Raw genomic sequence first — 18,249 nt, 5'->3', positions numbered from 1 at the left:
TGGAGACACAGTCTGGCACCACCACATGGTGGCCACTCAGACTGGGAAGACAGAACTACACAGTGCAGCCTCTGAACTGCCTCCCAGTTCAGTCAAGGTATGTCTGGAGCCTCAAGCTGCCCACCCACACCTGCTGGGGACTGGGCAGAGGTGACTGGGTAGTAGCTAATGGAAGAAGGCAGAAGAAGGCAGTCTTGAAAAGTGGGGGCCCGGAAGCCAATCCTCGGCAACGCCTACCCTCAGGATCCAACCCGGAGCCCATCCACCTTCAAGACCCAGGATCCCAGCCCGCTTCCCTCGGCTCTGGGACTCCAGCCCCACTACACCGGGGCTGCCGTTGGCCAAAGACACATTTTTAAAGTCTGTCTTCACATTTATTGATTCTGGCATGGTTGAGGGAGAGCCGTCCCTGCCCTCTCCCCCAGGGCAAGTCCAGCTTCCAGCTGCAGGAAGAGGGATCAGAGCCAGACTGGAGAAAGGACTTCCCAAGGGTACCATCAGCAGCCTGGGTCTGCAGCTGGATCAGCCTCCTAGACAAATTTGACAGAAGAGAAATGCTAGGGGGAGGAGGCTCCCTGGTGAGTCAGGGCAGACCTCACTGAGACCCCCCAGGAAGGATGTGGCTTGGTCAGCTGCCAGCTAAGACCCCCCCCCCACACACACACACACCTGGGCCTCCCTCCAGGTGCTCCAGCTGGCCACGCCACTCTCTGCCTTAGGGCCTTTGCCTATGTGGTTCCCTGCCTGCAATTCCCCCCACGCACCCCAGCAGACTAGGCCAGTGTTTAGTGCTGGGAGGAGGTGCGGGGAAGGGCACTCCTGGAGGAGGGTACAATCCGGGCAAAGGCCGGGAGCCTCGACGCGCCCACAGAACCGAGCTCCACCTGCCACTTGGAGCTCCACCGGGTCGCTGAGCTGGGACAGCAGGGAGTGGGGCCAGTTGGAGCGGTAGCCGCAGCTGTAGTTGCCGGCGTGTTGGGGCCCCACGTAGGTCAGCACGAGGTCCGCGGAGGGGTGGGTGGTCCAGACCACCGCCGAGGGCTCCTCTTCGCCGGACCGTAGCAGCAGGAAGGAGACGTCGGGCACGTGGCCCTCGCAGCGTAGGACAGCGTCGCGGCCCGGAGTCACGGCCCCCGTCCACAGGGGCCGGAGCCGCGGCCTGGGCAGGGGTCCTGGGCGAGAAGCGGGTCGGTCAAGTGAAGCCCCTCGCCCCAGGCAGCAGCGGCCCAGCCCCGCTCCGCTGCCAGCCCCCTTCTCCAGCCCAGGTTGCTGGCCTCACACCGTGGTCACTGCCCTGTAACCGTAGTGTCGCCCCTTACACGCCCCCCCCCCAGACCCGGGCCTTCTCTGAGACTTCCTGGGGTCCCCAGCGAACGGCACTCAGGGCTTCAGGACAGGTGAGGAGAAGGAAGACAGGATCCAGGGGAACGGGTTCCCGCAGAGGGCACAGCGCAGTCAGTGGTCTGGCGGTGGACGCTGTGCCGGGGGCTCTGCCTGACCTCCGACCCCAGGAGATCCGGATGAGGAAATCAGAGGAACACACAAACCCCAGGGCCGGCGGGGGCTCGGGGAGAATTACAGCTCAACCCTCCACCGTGGGCACCTGGGCGCAGGCAGCGGTGGGGTCATAATCTGACTACAGCCGACAGGCGCGTCGCACAGGGAACCTGAGGCGTGAGCCAGTGCAAAGCCGTTAGCACTCTGAACCCTAAGTTCTGGGGCCTCTCTCCACGACCACCACCAGGGCGCTACACGTAGCCCCGGTGCTCACGTCGGTGGGAAACAGGCCGAAAGGCTGGGTGTCCCCGGGCCCTGGCGGCCGACCTCGCGCTCCCCTAAGGGGCCGACTCCGCGGGCAGGGCCGAGGCCCAGAGCGCTTCCCTTCGGCGTCCTGGGACAGGCGGGCGCCCTCGTGTTGCGCACGGGCAGAAGGAGGCTCCGGGCCGCTGTGCCCGCCGCTCACCGTCCACGCGCAGCTCCACGGGCGCGCTGGGCGCGGAGCCCGCCAAGGGCGGCGCCGTGTCCGTGTAGACGCAGCTGTAGTTGGCCGAGTCGACCGCCGAGACGTCGCGCAGCTCAAAGTGGGCCTCCGTCCCCGCGGGGCTCAAGAGACCGTGCACCCGGCGCTGGCCCGCGCCCTCGCGCACCAGGGCGAAGCGCACGCCGGCGCGGGGGGCCCGGCACCGCAGCTGCACCAGCGTCCCCGGCTCGGGCCTCAGAGTCGCGGGCTCGGCCGACAGCTCCGGCGCCGGGAGCGTCCCTGCGGCAGGACGCGGCAAGGCTGACGCCCAGTGCCGCATCTTTCCGCCGGAAAGAGTGCGCCCCGCTGCCTCTGCTCCCTCCCGGGAGGCCCGCCCGCACCGCCCTGCGTAAAACCGCGCCATCCGCCCGACGTCCCGGCCCCCGTCCTCCCTGGAACGCTCACGCACGCTCCTACACTGTGCCTAACTAATTTGTGTGCCACCAAATGAGAGGCGTGTGGCGTCGTGTTTTGTTGGGGGAGCATCCGCGCCGGCCTCGCCCGCCGGCGTCCGCTCCTGGGGTTTACGCCCCTGGTCCGAGTCCTTGGCGGGTCCTGCAGCCCCAAACTGGCCACCCTCAACAGACAGGCCTCAGCGCCCACCCGGACCCCGGAGGCTGGGGGCCCCCGTGCATGTAGCGCCTGCATGGCCAGACTTGCGCGTGGACCCAATTATTCTTCGCGGGGCCACGAGGCTGGGCTCATTTTTCTATCCTCAGCTGGGGAAACTGAGGCCGGGCAGATGAGTCGGGATTGAGCCGTGCAGTTACCGGGACCCTTCCCTAGGTCTCTCCTCCCGCTGCCCCGAGGGCAGAGCGCCCCCGCCCTCCCTCCCCGCTGCCACATCCCCCAGGCTCACCATCGCTCAGCACCAGCTCGGCGGGCGCGCTGTCCAAGGACCAGGGCGCTAGCTCGTCTCGCAGCCGGTAGCGGCACGTGTAGACACCGCCGTCTCCCGGGGCCAGCGTGTTCAGCTGGAAGAAGACGCGGTCTGGGCTGGTACTGGCCATGGGTACCTGCAGCACCTCCTCGCCCCGCCGCAGCTGGAAGTCCACCCCGCTCAGGGGCGCCACGCAGGTGAGAGTCGTGCGCGAGCCGGGGCGCAGGAGCCCGGCGAACCCGCTATCCAGAGTCAGCGTGGGTGGCGGCGGCGTGGCTGCAAGGCAGGGACACTCACTGGGGCGGCCAGAGTCCCAGCCACCCCCGCTGTGGGAGCGTTCCTTGGAGCCCAGCCTCCAGACCTCGGCCCCCGGAACAAGCCTTCCTTGTGGCAAATTCCCACGCCACTATCAAGGCGGGGCAACTGCGTGGCCACTGTTTCCCAGACCCAGTCCTGGGCAGGGGTATTCAGGGCCGGGGGTCAGGGTAAAAGCTACTCTGTCTCCAGGAGCCTCCGCCCCCAGGAAGCCCTCTGGGATGGTCCACACACTCACCCAGCTCCTCTATGGTCACAGTGGCACTGGGCTCCGAGGGGGCGCCTGATGCGTGGGTCCGGTAGCTGCAGCTGTAGTTGCCAGCCCGGTGGACTGGGAAGGTGGCCTGCGTGTCCTCTGGGGCCTCAGCCACCTCCAGAAACTGGTCGTCGCCTTCCCGCCTCAGCAGGAAGGTCACACCGCGAAGTCCCCCGAGGCACAGCAGCGTCGTGTTCAGGCCCCGTGTGATCCAGGGCACGGGCTTGGTCGAGAGCAAGGGTGGGGGCAGGGGCTCTGCGGCGGGGGCGGGGGGTGGGGCGCAGGGGTCACGGGTGGTTCTACCTGAGTTGGAAGATACAGGGCCCCAGCCGGACCTGGACCTCCACACTCATGGGAATGTGAGGGAGCCAGGAGATGGAAGGCATTGGCGGGGGTGGAGGGGTGGAGGGGTGACAGGTCGAGACGGGGACAGGGGACTACAAGGGGAAGTCGCGTTCAGGGCCCACCTGTGGCCAGGCCTGCCCTAACCGCTTCCTGGGGATTCAGTCATTTATTCCTCACAGCCTTCTAGGGTTGCTACAAACATCACCCTCATTTTACCAGTGGGGAAACTGAGGCTCAGAGATGTCACCTGACTTGCCCGAGGCCACCAGCCACTCGGGGAGGGGGCCGGAAGAGAGCAGGGAGAGTGAGGAGTGGAGGAAGGGAGGCCTCTCCAGCGGCCTCTCTTCCGGCCTCGAGGCCCGTGAGCCCTCCACTCACCTGCTCCAGTCACCTCCACGAGGTTGCTCAGGCTGGTCCTCCCACTGTCCATGCTGTAGCGGCAGCGGTAGAGGCCCCGGGTGTCACCGGTCACTGCTCCCAGCGGGAACCTGTACTCGGTGGCAGGTGAACCCAGGTGCACCAGTTCCTGGGCCACCCCATCCTTGAGGAGCTGGAACTCCAGGGTCCACAGGGGGCTCTGACATGTCAGCGTCACGTTGGCCCAGGGTTCCAGCAGCGATTCGACCTCTGCCCACAGGGTTGGCCTTGTGTCGAAGACTGCGTGGGGATGGGTGTCAGACCTGGGTGCCCAGGCAGGGGGCTCACCCCGCAGCGCCCACCATGCCCAGGCCCGGCCCACTCACATATGGCCTCCTCGGTCACTGGGTTCAGGGCGAGACCTGCGGAGACCCACCACCTGTGAGGCCCCATGGCTCTTCCTTCCCGCCCCTCATCCTGGCCCCGGGGACCCCAGGCCAGGCGCCTCACCCCAGAGCAGCAGGAGGGGCCACCCGTGCGGACATGTCAGCCTCAATGCAACCCCAGGAGTGTCTGCCGGGTGATAAGGCCCAGCCAGGGCGGCCGGGAGGGTGGGGGCGGTGGAGGGAGGGCGCGGGGCACTGACCTCGCAGCTCATTCGTATTTCCAGGAAAGCAGGGCTCCAGGGGTCGGGACAAAGGGCAGATGTGGCCTCAGGAATCTCAGCTATAGCAACAATCAATAACTATGCAGAATGAATAAACTAAATTAATAATAAAGAGTAAAGATAACAAAATAAATGATGTAATAACAGCAAAGAATAACAAATGAAGACAATTAATAATAAATAGTAAATGGAAAAATAATAAGAACATTTTTAAAATAAAAATAAAATTATGAATTCCCTGCTGGTCCAGTGGTTAGGACTCCACTGCAGGCGGCAAGGGTTCGATCCCTGTTCAGGGAACTAAGATCCTACATGCCAGGCAGTGTGGCAAAAGAAAAAAAAAAAAGAGAGAGAGAAAAGAAATACATTAAAATAAAATAAATACTAAACCAAGTAATGTAATAAATAATAACAAATACATTTAAATAATAGAATGGAATCATAGTTAGCAAACAAAATTACCAATAAGTCATAAGATGATTAAAGTGAAAAGAATTAATTAATGATAAGAGAAAGGATAAAACACTAAGTATTAAAAATAGATAATGCAATAAATGACAACAAATTAATAAAAGTAATAAAATAATGTTAGAAAGAGATAGTATAATAAATAAGAAATACATTAAAGTAATAAACGAATATTTAAATTGATGGTTTGTTTATAAGTAATAAATAATTGATAATAAAATAATAAATCATAAAATAAAAATAAGTCATAAAATTATGAGGCACCTACTGTTGTGGTTCACAGCATTCTGCGCGTGGACTTGGGCAGTAGGTGGTGTTACTGTCAGTTCTGCGTTAGGCGTGAAGGAAATGAGGCAGGTGGGGGCCTGTCCTCCTGGCACGTTCCCCTCTGCAAGGCCTCTCCTCTCCTCCCCCAACAGCTGAGCAGTACTGGGGTCCCCACTCACCTTGGGGCAGGTGAAGGCAGCGGGCAGGGCCCAGGCCAACCCCAAGCCCCACGTGGGCCCCCCCGACGTGCAGTGTCGGAGGTGTGCCGGCCGAGGTGGGATTCGCCCGTGTCTGGGTTTTCTACGCTTGGCGTCCTGCGGGCCTCCTGCAGGCGCATCCTGGCTCTTGCCTGGAGCTGATTCCTCCTCCAGCGCTGGTTGATTCCGCAATGTGTGACCCACCATGGATTTGGAGACACATTCGCACCCAGGCCATTCAGTTCAGACCTGTGCTTCCACCCTGGTCCTGCCCCTGTGCTCAGGTTGTGGACAGTTTTCTGAGCTGCCCTTGGTCATTCTTGTGGCTGTCGCTCACTGCGGAGAGGCCAGGCCTCACCTGTCCCCAGTGGGCCTCCCCCTCCCCCTAAGACACAGCCCAGTGGGAGAGAGTGGGAGGTGTGTTCTCACTCTGGACCTCTGAGGGGGTCCGGTCATCCCACCCCTGGAGGTCTGGTCCTCAGCCCGGGTGTCCAGGCCGCAGCTCTCCAGCTCGTCGCAGGCTTGTGAAAACCTCCCAGCTCTCATCTGCCAGCTGACCCGCCTTCCTCCTCCCCCATGCATCCCACAAGCTTGTACTGAGCACCTCCTGTGTGCCAGACACAGAGATGACAGTGTGAAAATGTCCACCCAGGCCCTGCCCGTGTGGAGCCCAGGCTGGTCAGGGAGACAGAGGTGCTGGGAAGAACACACATCCCGAGGACATGGTGGAGACGGGGGCAGAGGGGCCACGTGGCTCTGGAGGGTCAGGGAAGGCTTCTTGGGGAGGTTGAGCCCTGCGGGTCACTGGGGGAGGAGCATCAGGCAGAGGGGACAGACAGCGTAAAGGCTGTGAGGCAGCTTGAGCAGTGCGGAAACCAGGATGGTGGGAGTGGGGGAGCTGGGAAGGTGCACAACACCGTGAACACACAGCAGGAGGTGCCTCGTAATTTTATTACTTATTTTTATTTTATTTATCATTTATTATTTTATTCTCATGGATTATTATTTATAAACAAATCATCAATATAAATATTCATTTACACTCTCATGGTTTTTTTTTGGCCATGCCACTCAGCTTGCGGGATCTTAGTTCCCCAACCAGGGATCAAAACCGGACCCCTGCAGTGGAAGCGTGGAGCCCTAACCACTGGACACCCAGGAAATTCCCACTATAATGTATCTTTTATTTATTATACTATCTATTTCTGACATTTATTATTTTACTTTTATTATTAATTTGTTGTCATTTATTGCATTATCTATTTTTAATATTTAGTGTTTTATCCTCTCTCTCATCATTAAATAATTTATTATTTTCACTTTAATCATTTTATTGCTTATTGGTAATTTTATTTGCGAACTATGATTCCATACTATTACTTACATGTATTTGTTATTATTTATTACATTACTTGGTTTAGTATTTATTTTATTTTATTTTAAAAATTGTACTTATTTTTCTATTTACATCATTTTATTATTTATTAATTTTCTTCACTTGTTATTGTTTACTGTTATATCATTTATTTTGTTATCTTTACTCTTTATTATTAATTTAGTTTATTCATTCTGCATAGTTATTGATTGTTGCTATAGCTGAGACTCCTGAGGCCACATCTGCCCTTTGTCCCGACCCCCTGGAGCCCTGCTTTCCTGGAAATACGAATGAGCTGCGAGGTCAGTGCCCCGCGCCCTCCCTCCACCGCCCCACCCTCCCGGCCGCCCTGGCTGGGCCTTATCACCCGGCAGACACTCCTGGGGTTGCATTGAGGCTGACCATGTCCGCACGGGTGGCCCTCCTGCTGCTCTGGGGTGAGGCGCCTGGCCTGGGGTCCCCGGGGCCAGGATGAGGGGCGGGAAGGAAGAGCCATGGGGCCTCACAGGTGGTGGGTCTCCGCAGGTCTCGCCCTGAACCCAGTGACCGAGGAGGCCATATGTGAGTGGGCCGGGCCTGGGCATGGTGGGCGCTGCGGGGTGAGCCCCTGCCTGGGCACCCAGGTCTGACACCCATCCCCACGCAGTCTTCGACACAAGGCCAACCCTGTGGGCAGAGGTCGAATCGCTGCTGGAACCCTGGGCCAACGTGACGCTGACATGCCAGAGCCCCCTGTGGACCCTGGAGTTCCAGCTCCTCAAGGATGGGGTGGCCCAGGAACTGGTGCACCTGGGTTCACCTGCCACCGAGTACAGGTTCCCGCTGGGAGCAGTGACCGGTGACACCCGGGGCCTCTACCGCTGCCGCTACAGCATGGACAGTGGGAGGACCAGCCTGAGCAACCTCGTGGAGGTGACTGGAGCAGGTGAGTGGAGGGCTCACGGGCCTCGAGGCCGGAAGAGAGGCCGCTGGAGAGGCCTCCCTTCCTCCACTCCTCACTCTCCCTGCTCTCTTCCGGCCCCCTCCCCGAGTGGCTGGTGGCCTCGGGCAAGTCAGGTGACATCTCTGAGCCTCAGTTTCCCCACTGGTAAAATGAGGGTGATGTTTGTAGCAACCCTAGAAGGCTGTGAGGAATAAATGACTGAATCCCCAGGAAGCGGTTAGGGCAGGCCTGGCCACAGGTGGGCCCTGAACGCGACTTCCCCTTGTAGTCCCCTGTCCCCGTCTCGACCTGTCACCCCTCCACCCCTCCACCCCCGCCAATGCCTTCCATCTCCTGGCTCCCTCACATTCCCATGAGTGTGGAGGTCCAGGTCCGGCTGGGGCCCTGTATCTTCCAACTCAGGTAGAACCACCCGTGACCCCTGCGCCCCACCCCCCGCCCCCGCCGCAGAGCCCCTGCCCCCACCCTTGCTCTCGACCAAGCCCGTGCCCTGGATCACACGGGGCCTGAACACGACGCTGCTGTGCCTCGGGGGACTTCGCGGTGTGACCTTCCTGCTGAGGCGGGAAGGCGACGACCAGTTTCTGGAGGTGGCTGAGGCCCCAGAGGACACGCAGGCCACCTTCCCAGTCCACCGGGCTGGCAACTACAGCTGCAGCTACCGGACCCACGCATCAGGCGCCCCCTCGGAGCCCAGTGCCACTGTGACCATAGAGGAGCTGGGTGAGTGTGTGGACCATCCCAGAGGGCTTCCTGGGGGCGGAGGCTCCTGGAGACAGAGTAGCTTTTACCCTGACCCCCGGCCCTGAATACCCCTGCCCAGGACTGGGTCTGGGAAACAGTGGCCACGCAGTTGCCCCGCCTTGATAGTGGCGTGGGAATTTGCCACAAGGAAGGCTGTTCCGGGGGCCGAGGTCTGGAGGCTGGGCTCCAAGGAACGCTCCCACAGCGGGGGTGGCTGGGACTCTGGCCGCCCCAGTGAGTGTCCCTGCCTTGCAGCCACGCCGCCGCCACCCACGCTGACTCTGGATAGCGGGTTCGCCGGGCTCCTGCGCCCCGGCTCGCGCACGACTCTCACCTGCGTGGCGCCCCTGAGCGGGGTGGACTTCCAGCTGCGGCGGGGCGAGGAGGTGCTGCAGGTACCCATGGCCAGTACCAGCCCAGACCGCGTCTTCTTCCAGCTGAACACGCTGGCCCCGGGAGACGGCGGTGTCTACACGTGCCGCTACCGGCTGCGAGACGAGCTAGCGCCCTGGTCCTTGGACAGCGCGCCCGCCGAGCTGGTGCTGAGCGATGGTGAGCCTGGGGGATGTGGCAGCGGGGGGGGAGGGCGGGGGCGCTCTGCCCTCGGGGCAGCGGGAGGAGAGACCTAGGGAAGGGTCCCGGTAACTGCACGGCTCAATCCCGACTCATCTGCCCGGCCTCAGTTTCCCCAGCTGAGGATAGAAAAATGAGCCCAGCCTCGTGGCCCCGCGAAGAATAATTGGGTCCACGCGCAAGTCTGGCCATGCAGGCGCTACATGCACGGGGGCCCCCAGCCTCCGGGGTCCGGGTGGGCGCTGAGGCCTGTCCTGTTGAGGGTGGCCAGTTTGGGGCTGCAGGACCCGCCAAGGACTCGGACCAGGGGCGTAAACCCCAGGAGCGGACGCCGGCGGGCGAGGCCGGCGCGGATGCTCCCCCAACAAAACACGACGCCACACGCCTCTCATTTGGTGGGCACACAAATTAGTTAGGCACAGTGTAGGAGCGTGCGTGAGCGTCCAGGGAGGACGGGGGCCGGGACGTCGGGCGGATGGCGCGGTTTTACGCAGGGCGGTGCGGGCGGGCCTCCCGGGAGGGAGCAGAGGCAGCGGGGCGCACTCTTTCCGGCGGAAAGATGCGGCACTGGGCGTCAGCCTTGCCGCGTCCTGCCCGCAGGGACGCTCCCGGCGCCGGAGCTGTCGGCCGAGCCCGCGACTCTGAGGCCCGAGCCGGGGACGCTGGTGCAGCTGCGGTGCCGGGCCCCCCGCGCCGGCGTGCGCTTCGCCCTGGTGCGCGAGGGCGCGGGCCAGCGCCGGGTGCACGGTCTCTTGGGCCCCGCGGGGACGGAGGCCCACTTTGAGCTGCGCGACGTCTCGGCGGTCGACTCGGCCAACTACAGCTGCGTCTACACGGACACGGCGCCGCCCTTGGCGGGCTCCGCGCCCAGCGCGCCCGTGGAGCTGCGCGTGGACGGTGAGCGGCGGGCACAGCGGCCCGGAGCCTCCTTCTGCCCGTGCGCAACACGAGGGCGCCCGCCTGTCCCAGGACGCCGAAGGGAAGCGCTCTGGGCCTCGGCCCTGCCCGCGGAGTCGGCTCCTTAGGGGAGCGCGAGGTCGGCCGCCAGGGCCCGGGGACACCCAGCCTTTCGGCCTGTTTCCCACCGACGTGAGCACCGGGGCTACGTGTAGCGCCCTGGTGGTGGTCGTGGAGAGAGGCCCCAGAACTTAGGGTTCAGAGTGCTAACGGCTTTGCACTGGCTCACGCCTCAGGTTCCCTGTGCGACGCGCCTGTCGGCTGTAGTCAGATTATGACCCCACCGCTGCCTGCGCCCAGGTGCCCACGGTGGAGGGTTGAGCTGTAATTCTCCCCGAGCCCCCGCCGGCCCTGGGGTTTGTGTGTTCCTCTGATTTCCTCATCCGGATCTCCTGGGGTCGGAGGTCAGGCAGAGCCCCCGGCACAGCGTCCACCGCCAGACCACTGACTGCGCTGTGCCCTCTGCGGGAACCCGTTCCCCTGGATCCTGTCTTCCTTCTCCTCACCTGTCCTGAAGCCCTGAGTGCCGTTCGCTGGGGACCCCAGGAAGTCTCAGAGAAGGCCCGGGTCTGGGGGGGGGCGTGTAAGGGGCGACACTACGGTTACAGGGCAGTGACCACGGTGTGAGGCCAGCAACCTGGGCTGGAGAAGGGGGCTGGCAGCGGAGCGGGGCTGGGCCGCTGCTGCCTGGGGCGAGGGGCTTCACTTGACCGACCCGCTTCTCGCCCAGGACCCCTGCCCAGGCCGCGGCTCCGGCCCCTGTGGACGGGGGCCGTGACTCCGGGCCGCGACGCTGTCCTACGCTGCGAGGGCCACGTGCCCGACGTCTCCTTCCTGCTGCTACGGTCCGGCGAAGAGGAGCCCTCGGCGGTGGTCTGGACCACCCACCCCTCCGCGGACCTCGTGCTGACCTACGTGGGGCCCCAACACGCCGGCAACTACAGCTGCGGCTACCGCTCCAACTGGCCCCACTTCCTGCTGTCCCAGCTCAGCGACCCGGTGGAGCTCCAAGTGGCAGGTGGAGCTCGGTTCTGTGGGCGCGTCGAGGCTCCCGGCCTTTGCCCGGATTGTACCCTCCTCCAGGAGTGCCCTTCCCCGCACCTCCTCCCAGCACTAACACTGGCCTAGTCTGCTGGGGTGCGTGGGGGGAATTGCAGGCAGGGAACCACATAGGCAAAGGCCCTAAGGCAGAGAGTGGCGTGGCCAGCTGGAGCACCTGGAGGGAGGCCCAGGTGTGTGTGTGGGGGGGGGGGGTCTTAGCTGGCAGCTGACCAAGCCACATCCTTCCTGGGGGGTCTCAGTGAGGTCTGCCCTGACTCACCAGGGAGCCTCCTCCCCCTAGCATTTCTCTTCTGTCAAATTTGTCTAGGAGGCTGATCCAGCTGCAGACCCAGGCTGCTGATGGTACCCTTGGGAAGTCCTTTCTCCAGTCTGGCTCTGATCCCTCTTCCTGCAGCTGGAAGCTGGACTTGCCCTGGGGGGAGAGGGCAGGGACGGCTCTCCCTCAACCATGCCAGAATCAATAAATGTGAAGACAGACTTTAAAAATGTGTCTTTGGCCAACGGCAGCCCCGGTGTAGTGGGGCTGGAGTCCCAGAGCCGAGGGAAGCGGGCTGGGATCCTGGGTCTTGAAGGTGGATGGGCTCCGGGTTGGATCCTGAGGGTAGGCGTGCCGAGGATTGGCTTCCGGGCCCCCACTTTTCAAGACTGCCTTCTTCTGCCTTCTTCCATTAAGCTACTCCCCAGTCACCTCTGCCCAGTCCCCAGCAGGTGTGGGTGGGCAGCTTGAGGCTCCAGACATACCTTGACTGAACTGGGAGGCAGTTCAGAGGCTGCACTGTGTAGTTCTGTCTTCCCAGTCTGAGTGGCCACCGTGTGGTGGTGCCAGACTGTGTCTCCAACCAGAGGCCAGGTCTCCCACATCCGAGCTTGGAGCTGTGGGAGGAGTGGGAGTCCTGTCCTTCCCCACTGTCCCTCGATCCTGAGCCCCGTTTACCCCACCCGACGCCCTCCTGGACTGTTGCCCAACCCCTGCCTGGAGCTTGGCCCTCGAGGTGCTGGCATACAGCAGTTGTGTATTAGGCTAGCATTATCAACTAATACTTGATAAACTGTGTGTTTGCCTATTTCTTCTGAGAGGTCTGATTTACTGGCATGGAGTTGCTCATAACACTCCTGCATTCTTTTAGTGCCTGCAGGGTCTGTAGTGATGTCACCTCTTTCATGACTGATGTGGTGTCCCTTCTCCCTCTCTCTCTGTCAGTTTAGCTAGGGGCTCATCAACTGCATTAATCTTTTCAAAGAACTTACTACATTTTGGCTTTGCTCATTTTTGTACTGTCTCTTTTCTACTTTGTGAATCTCTTCTTGTATCGTTACTGGTCCCTTCCTTCTACTTACTTCTGAATTAATTTCTTCTTTTTCCTTTTCTTCAGGTGGAAACTTAGGTCATTGACTTTTGGGGTTAAACATTAGTAACAGTGTTACTTTTTAAAAATAAATTTAATTTACTTATTTTTTTAAATTTTTATTTATTTATTTATTTTTGGCTGTGTTGGGTCTTCGTTTCGTGCGGGGGCTTTCTCTAGTTGTGGCAAGCGGGGGCCACTCTTCATCGTGGTGCGCGGGCCTCTCACTATCGCGGCCTCTCTTGTTGCGGAGCACAGGCTCCAGACGCGCAGGCTCAGTAATTGTGGCTCACGGGCCTAGTTGCTCCGCGGCATGTGGGATCTTCCCAGACCAGGGCTCGAACCCGTGTCCCCTGCATTAGCAGGCAGATTCTCAACCACTGTGCCACCAGGGAAGCCCTATTTTACTTATTTTTAAATTTTTGGCTGTGTTGGGTCTTCGTTGCTACGTGTGGGCTTTCTCTAGTTGCGGCGAGTGGGGGCTACTCTCTGTTGCGGTGCACGGGCTTCTCATTGCAGTGGCTTCGCTTGTTGTGGAGCACAGGCTCTAGGCGCGTGGGCTTCAGTATTTGTGGCACATGGGCTCAGTAGTTGTGGCTCACGGGCTCTAGAGCGCAGGCTCAGTAGTTGTGGCTCAAGGGTTTAGTTGCTCCGCGGCATATGGGATCCTCCCAGACCAGGGCTCAAACCCGTGTCACCTGCATTGGTAGGCGGATTCCTAACCACTGCGCCACCAGGGACGCCCTGTGTTACTTTAAATCATGGGAAATTACTTCTTTGTGGATAAAAAAAAAAATCGACTATTGGCAAGTTCATCCATTACATCCAGTTGGTTGATGATGTTGTTCAGTTCTTTTGTAACCTTACTGATTTTCTGTCTTCTTGTTTTGTTGATTATAGAGAGAGGGGTGTTGAAGTCTCCAAGTATAATTGTGAATTTGTCTACTATTTTCTTTCAGCTCTACCAGTTTTTGTTTCCTGTATTTTAAGGCTTTGTTGTTAGATTCATACACATTTGGAATTATGTCTTCTTCGTGAAGTGGCCCTTTATCACTGTGTAATTTCTCTCTTTATTCCTGGTAATTTTCCCTGTTCAGAAGTCTACTTGGTTCGATATTAATATAGTCACTGCAGCATTCTTTGATGGAGTTTTCATATTATATACCTTTCCCCACTCTTTTACTTTAAGCTTACGTATATTATATTTAAGGTATGTTTCTTATATTCTTTTTAAAATATTCATTCTGGCACATTCTTTTAATTGGTATATTTAGATCATTTACATGTAACAATGGATATGCTTGGGTTTTCATCCACCTTTTTCTTTTCTGTTTATTCCTTCTGTTATCCATCTGTTTCCCCTTTCCTGCCTTCTTTTGGGTCATTTCTTTCTCGGTTCCATTTTTATTCATCTACTGAGCCTTTGATCATCTCCTTTTATAGTCTTTTTAAGGGGTTTCTCCAGGGATTAGAGTATTCATAACTCTTCACAGTGTACTTAGAATTAATATTTTACCACTTAAAGTGGATGTAGAAACTTTAGCACTATATAGGTCTCTTTACCTACTGCTCTTAAAATTTTTTTTTTAATTTGGTACACTAATGGTTTTCTTTGAGATATTTATAAACAGTAAAATGTTCAAATCTCAAATATATCACTGAATGAATTTTGATACCCTCCTCTCTTTATGCTGTAGTTGTCATTTATACCACATTAAAACCCTGTGGTATAAATGACATTTCATTGTCAAGAAAACCCTACCAGACAATGTTATAAATTTTTCTTTCAACAATCATACATATATTAAGGATCAAACATATGCAATCTGTTACTCTTCCTTCATTCCCAAGGTTCAAATTTTCCTTCTGCTTTCATTTCCCTTCTGACAAATGCTAAGCTCCCTATTTAGCATTTCTTTTAGAACAGGCATGCTTGCAACAAATTGTCTTAGTTTTGCTTCATTTGAGGATGTCTTTATTTTGTTTTCATTCTTTTTTTTTAAATATTTTTTTATTTACTTATTTGGTTGCATTGGGTCTTAGTTGCGGCACGCAGGCTCCTTAGTTGCAGCTCGCTGGCTCCTTAGTTGCAGCACGTGGGCTCCTTAGTGGTGGCATGCGAACTCTTAGTTGCAGCATGCATGTGGGATCTAGTTCCCTGACCAGGGATCAAAACCAGTCCCCTGCATTGGGAGCGCAGAGTCTTAACCACTGCGCCACCAGGGAAGTCCCTATTTTGCTTTCTTTCTTGAAGTGGATTTTCATTGTATATTGAATTTGGACTGACAGTTCTTTTCTTCAGCACTTTAAAAATGTTGTTTCCCTGCCTTCTGGACTTCATGATATCTGATAAGAAATCTATGATCTTTTGTATCAATCTTTATGTGAGGCATAGTTTTTCTCAGGCTGCTTTCAAAAAATTTAAATTTTAGTTTTCAGCTTTGCTTATGATGTGTCTGGGCATGGATTTCTTTAGGATTATGCTGTTTTGGGTTCACTGAGGATGCCCCCTACATCCACAAGGGTTCTCCCTAGCAGGAAGTTAGAGAGAGAGGGGTTTTGACTGGGCTCACAGCCCTCCTTGCCCACATGGACTGTCTGGTGCTTGATGAAGCTGAACCACCAGCAGAAGCTTTTCCACATGCTTCTCACTCAGACAGTGTAGTAACCAGCCTTCAAGACAGCTGCTAATGACCCTCATCTCCTGGCCTCCACACCCTTGTTTGCATATTCTTCTCTGCATTGAGTCCGGGGTGATCTGTGGCACGAATATTATACGGCATGAGTGACAGTGTGTGACCTGGACTCAACTCACTCGCTCTGGGGAGAGTCACCTGCTGTGTCATGAGGACACTCAAGCAGACATGCACAGAGGTCCACATAGAGAGGGACCACCTGCCAACCACACTAGCAGCCAGCCATGTTTGACATAGTGGCCGCTCCGTTGTCAGGGGCCCTGGTGAGTGAGTGGGGGCGAGTGTTGCCCTTGCCAACCCACAATGTATGGTGGGAGTGGGGGGTTAGTTTTAGTGTTTTCAGTCGGTAGGGCATCAGCGTTGTCACTGCAGTGGAGCTGAGCCCACCTGGTCACATTCCTAGGCTGTCTCCAGAAAGACTCCCCTTGTGTTCAGGCTTGATGGAAACTGTCACTACACTTGCATATCAACCGGGTTCCTCTTTGGTTTGAACGTGTTTAGGTCTATCACGACGACTGACGGGTGTGCATCACCCGTGACACACTGACCACACTGGGAGTCTGCCTCCCTCATCAACCCCCTCGTGTCCACCAAGGATTGCATTCTCAACAACAGAACGTCGCTTCAGAATAAATGTCCTGGGTGTCTGTAAAAGGTTGAGCTGTCCTTGGGGGTACCACTCTAGTTGGGTTTCTCCTCAGGATGAATTGTGTGGACAGTAAAAAGAAAAAACCCAAGTTCCACTTTTGCCTGAGGTGCTCCATTGGCCGCAGGGGTGGGGAGACTTCCAGGTCTCCTGAATGGCCTCTTCCACTTGCCCCACCGCACTGCTCTCTGGAATGAGCTGTCAGGCGTGCCATGTGGGCTGCAACTGCAGCCTTCCTCACAGTCTTGCACTACCCAGGGTATCTGTCCAGCACGACTTTGCTGGTGTTTAGTAAGTATACAAGGAAGTGTAAATGCGCCCCTAAAATGCTGAGAACAGAAGGGCAGGGGCATGTGTTTTCATTTCTGCTGGACTTGCGAAGAGACCAGCTTTGCGAATTTAGCCTCTACTCCCGGGTGGAATGTGACGTGGCCAGGATAGCTGCAACTTGGGAGAAACCTCTGGAAAGAGTACTGGGTGACTGGGTCCTGCCTCATGGGGGCAGGACAGGGGAGGGTTTCAAGGAGACCACCTGGCAGGACACAGTGGGCTGGGCTTGCCTCAAGAAGGACGGCTTGCCGCAGAGCAGGGGAACTCAAGCCCTCGGGAGGTGAGTCCTGAATTAAGCAAGACACAGTAAAGGGCTGGATGGTGTCCTGCAAGCCAGGCCTGGGAATGGAGAGCCAACAGCTTCCTTACCCCAGGGGACCCACACATCCTCCCTTTCCCAGGCGACAGGATTTCGGGACAGGAGACAGAAAGTGAAGGGTGATTCACCAGGGCTTTGCTGCAGGGTCCATGGCCACATTCAGGGAACCCCTTTGGAAGCACGGAGGCCCAGACGGTGAGGGACTTGGTGCTGAGCCCAGCTCTGCCCTCCCTCCAGGAGGCTCTGGCTGGGCCCCCCGCCCATGGCCTCTCTGGGCACCCTGATATGGTTGAGAGTCTTCCCTGCCCCCCACCCTCAGTTAAGGTGAGGATCCAAAGGGGTGATTAAGGGCAGAGTGCCCAGCACGGTGCCCGGCCTGCAATGAGTGTGCGCAAACCTTGGCTTCTGGAGTGGAGAGTCCTCGGAGTTTCACTTTGGAAAGAGTGTGGAGGATGGGGTGGGGAGTAAATTAGAATCATATACAAACATAACCATACATACAGCTAGGAAAGAAACACGCTGCTCCGGGTCTCGGCTGGACTCCACGTAAGTGATGGCCTCGGGCAGGTGTAGCCACACCTTCAAGTCTCCCTCCTTGATTGCGCCCGCGCCGCAGGGGCTTCTGGGAGACGTAGTCCAGCCTGGCGTCCCGACAGGAGGAGACGAGCGCTCGGGGTGGGAAGGACCCCCTGGCTTTGATGTAACGTGACATCCCCACCTGCCAATCACAGACCAGCCCAAGGTTGCCAGGGAATCCCCCCCCAGCAGAGCCCTCTCCACGGCGACCACTGAACCGCCGGGCGGTGGGCAGGCAGAGTCCCAGCCCCAGAAGCCCCCGGCCAGCGGCCTCGGGTAGGTGCACGAGGTGTGCAGGGTCCCACTCCCGAGGCCAGGGAGGTCAGAGGCGGAGGCCTCGCCAGATCTAAGGGAGGTGGGGGGGGCCCAGCTACACCAGAGGGTGTGCAGACACCCCCGAGGCGACCGAGGGCTACTGAAGCCCCCTAGGAAGCTTCAAGTGGGGGACACCTGTGGACGCCGTGTGCGCGAGGCGAGGTTTAACGCGCCGCCCGCGGGCCGCTGCTGGTGCTCGTGGAGGTTGGAGCGCTGGCTGAAGGCGCGGCCGCAGCGGCCGCACGCGTAGGGCCGCTCGCCGGTGTGCGCGCGCCGGGCGCGCGAGGCTGCAGTTGCGCACGAAGGCCCGGCCGCAGTCGGCGCGGATGCAGGGCTTCTCCCCCGAGTGCAGGCGCTCGTGCTGGTGCAGCTCGGAGCAGCCCCGGAAGGTCTTGCCGCACTCGGGACAGCCGTAGGGCCGCTCGCCGGTGTGCGCGCGCCGCCGGTGCTCCGCCAGGTGCGAGAGCAGGCCGAGTGCCTTGGTACACTCGGTGCACTCATGGGGCTTCTCCCGGCGCGGCGAGCACCTCGGCCGGAAGGCCCGCGTGGCCAGGGCCGCGGCGCGGTTGCGGTGCTCGGCCGAGTGCGTCTTCTG

General features: G+C 58.2%; 2 protein-coding genes across 2 annotated transcripts; one reads left to right on the top strand and one right to left on the bottom strand.

Moving 5' to 3' along the window:
- Positions 1-396: 396 nt before the first annotated feature.
- LOC118885340 (alpha-1B-glycoprotein-like) lies at positions 397-4,831 on the bottom strand. The gene is made up of 8 exons (XM_036833965.1): positions 4,684-4,831; positions 4,560-4,595; positions 4,195-4,473; positions 3,454-3,726; positions 2,880-3,176; positions 1,964-2,260; positions 885-1,172; positions 397-530 (listed from the first exon to the last, which is right to left on the bottom strand). The coding sequence occupies exons 1-8, from the start codon at positions 4,829-4,831 to the stop codon at positions 523-525; spliced, it is 1,626 nt and encodes a 541-aa protein (XP_036689860.1). The 3' UTR covers positions 397-522.
- Positions 4,832-7,496: 2,665 nt separating this feature from the next.
- On the top strand, positions 7,497-11,912 carry A1BG (alpha-1-B glycoprotein). The gene is made up of 8 exons (XM_036833145.1): positions 7,497-7,584; positions 7,673-7,708; positions 7,794-8,072; positions 8,541-8,813; positions 9,090-9,386; positions 10,008-10,304; positions 11,095-11,382; positions 11,734-11,912. Exons 1-8 carry the CDS (start codon positions 7,551-7,553, stop codon positions 11,739-11,741), a joined length of 1,512 nt encoding a protein of 503 aa, XP_036689040.1. The 5' UTR covers positions 7,497-7,550; the 3' UTR covers positions 11,742-11,912.
- The last annotated feature ends 6,337 nt before the right edge of the window (positions 11,913-18,249 follow it).

Source organism: Balaenoptera musculus, chromosome 19, assembly GCF_009873245.2.
Source record: "Balaenoptera musculus isolate JJ_BM4_2016_0621 chromosome 19, mBalMus1.pri.v3, whole genome shotgun sequence".
In the NCBI taxonomy this organism is placed as follows: domain Eukaryota; kingdom Metazoa; phylum Chordata; class Mammalia; order Artiodactyla; family Balaenopteridae; genus Balaenoptera; species Balaenoptera musculus.
This window is presented reverse-complemented; position numbering and strand designations above follow the sequence as displayed.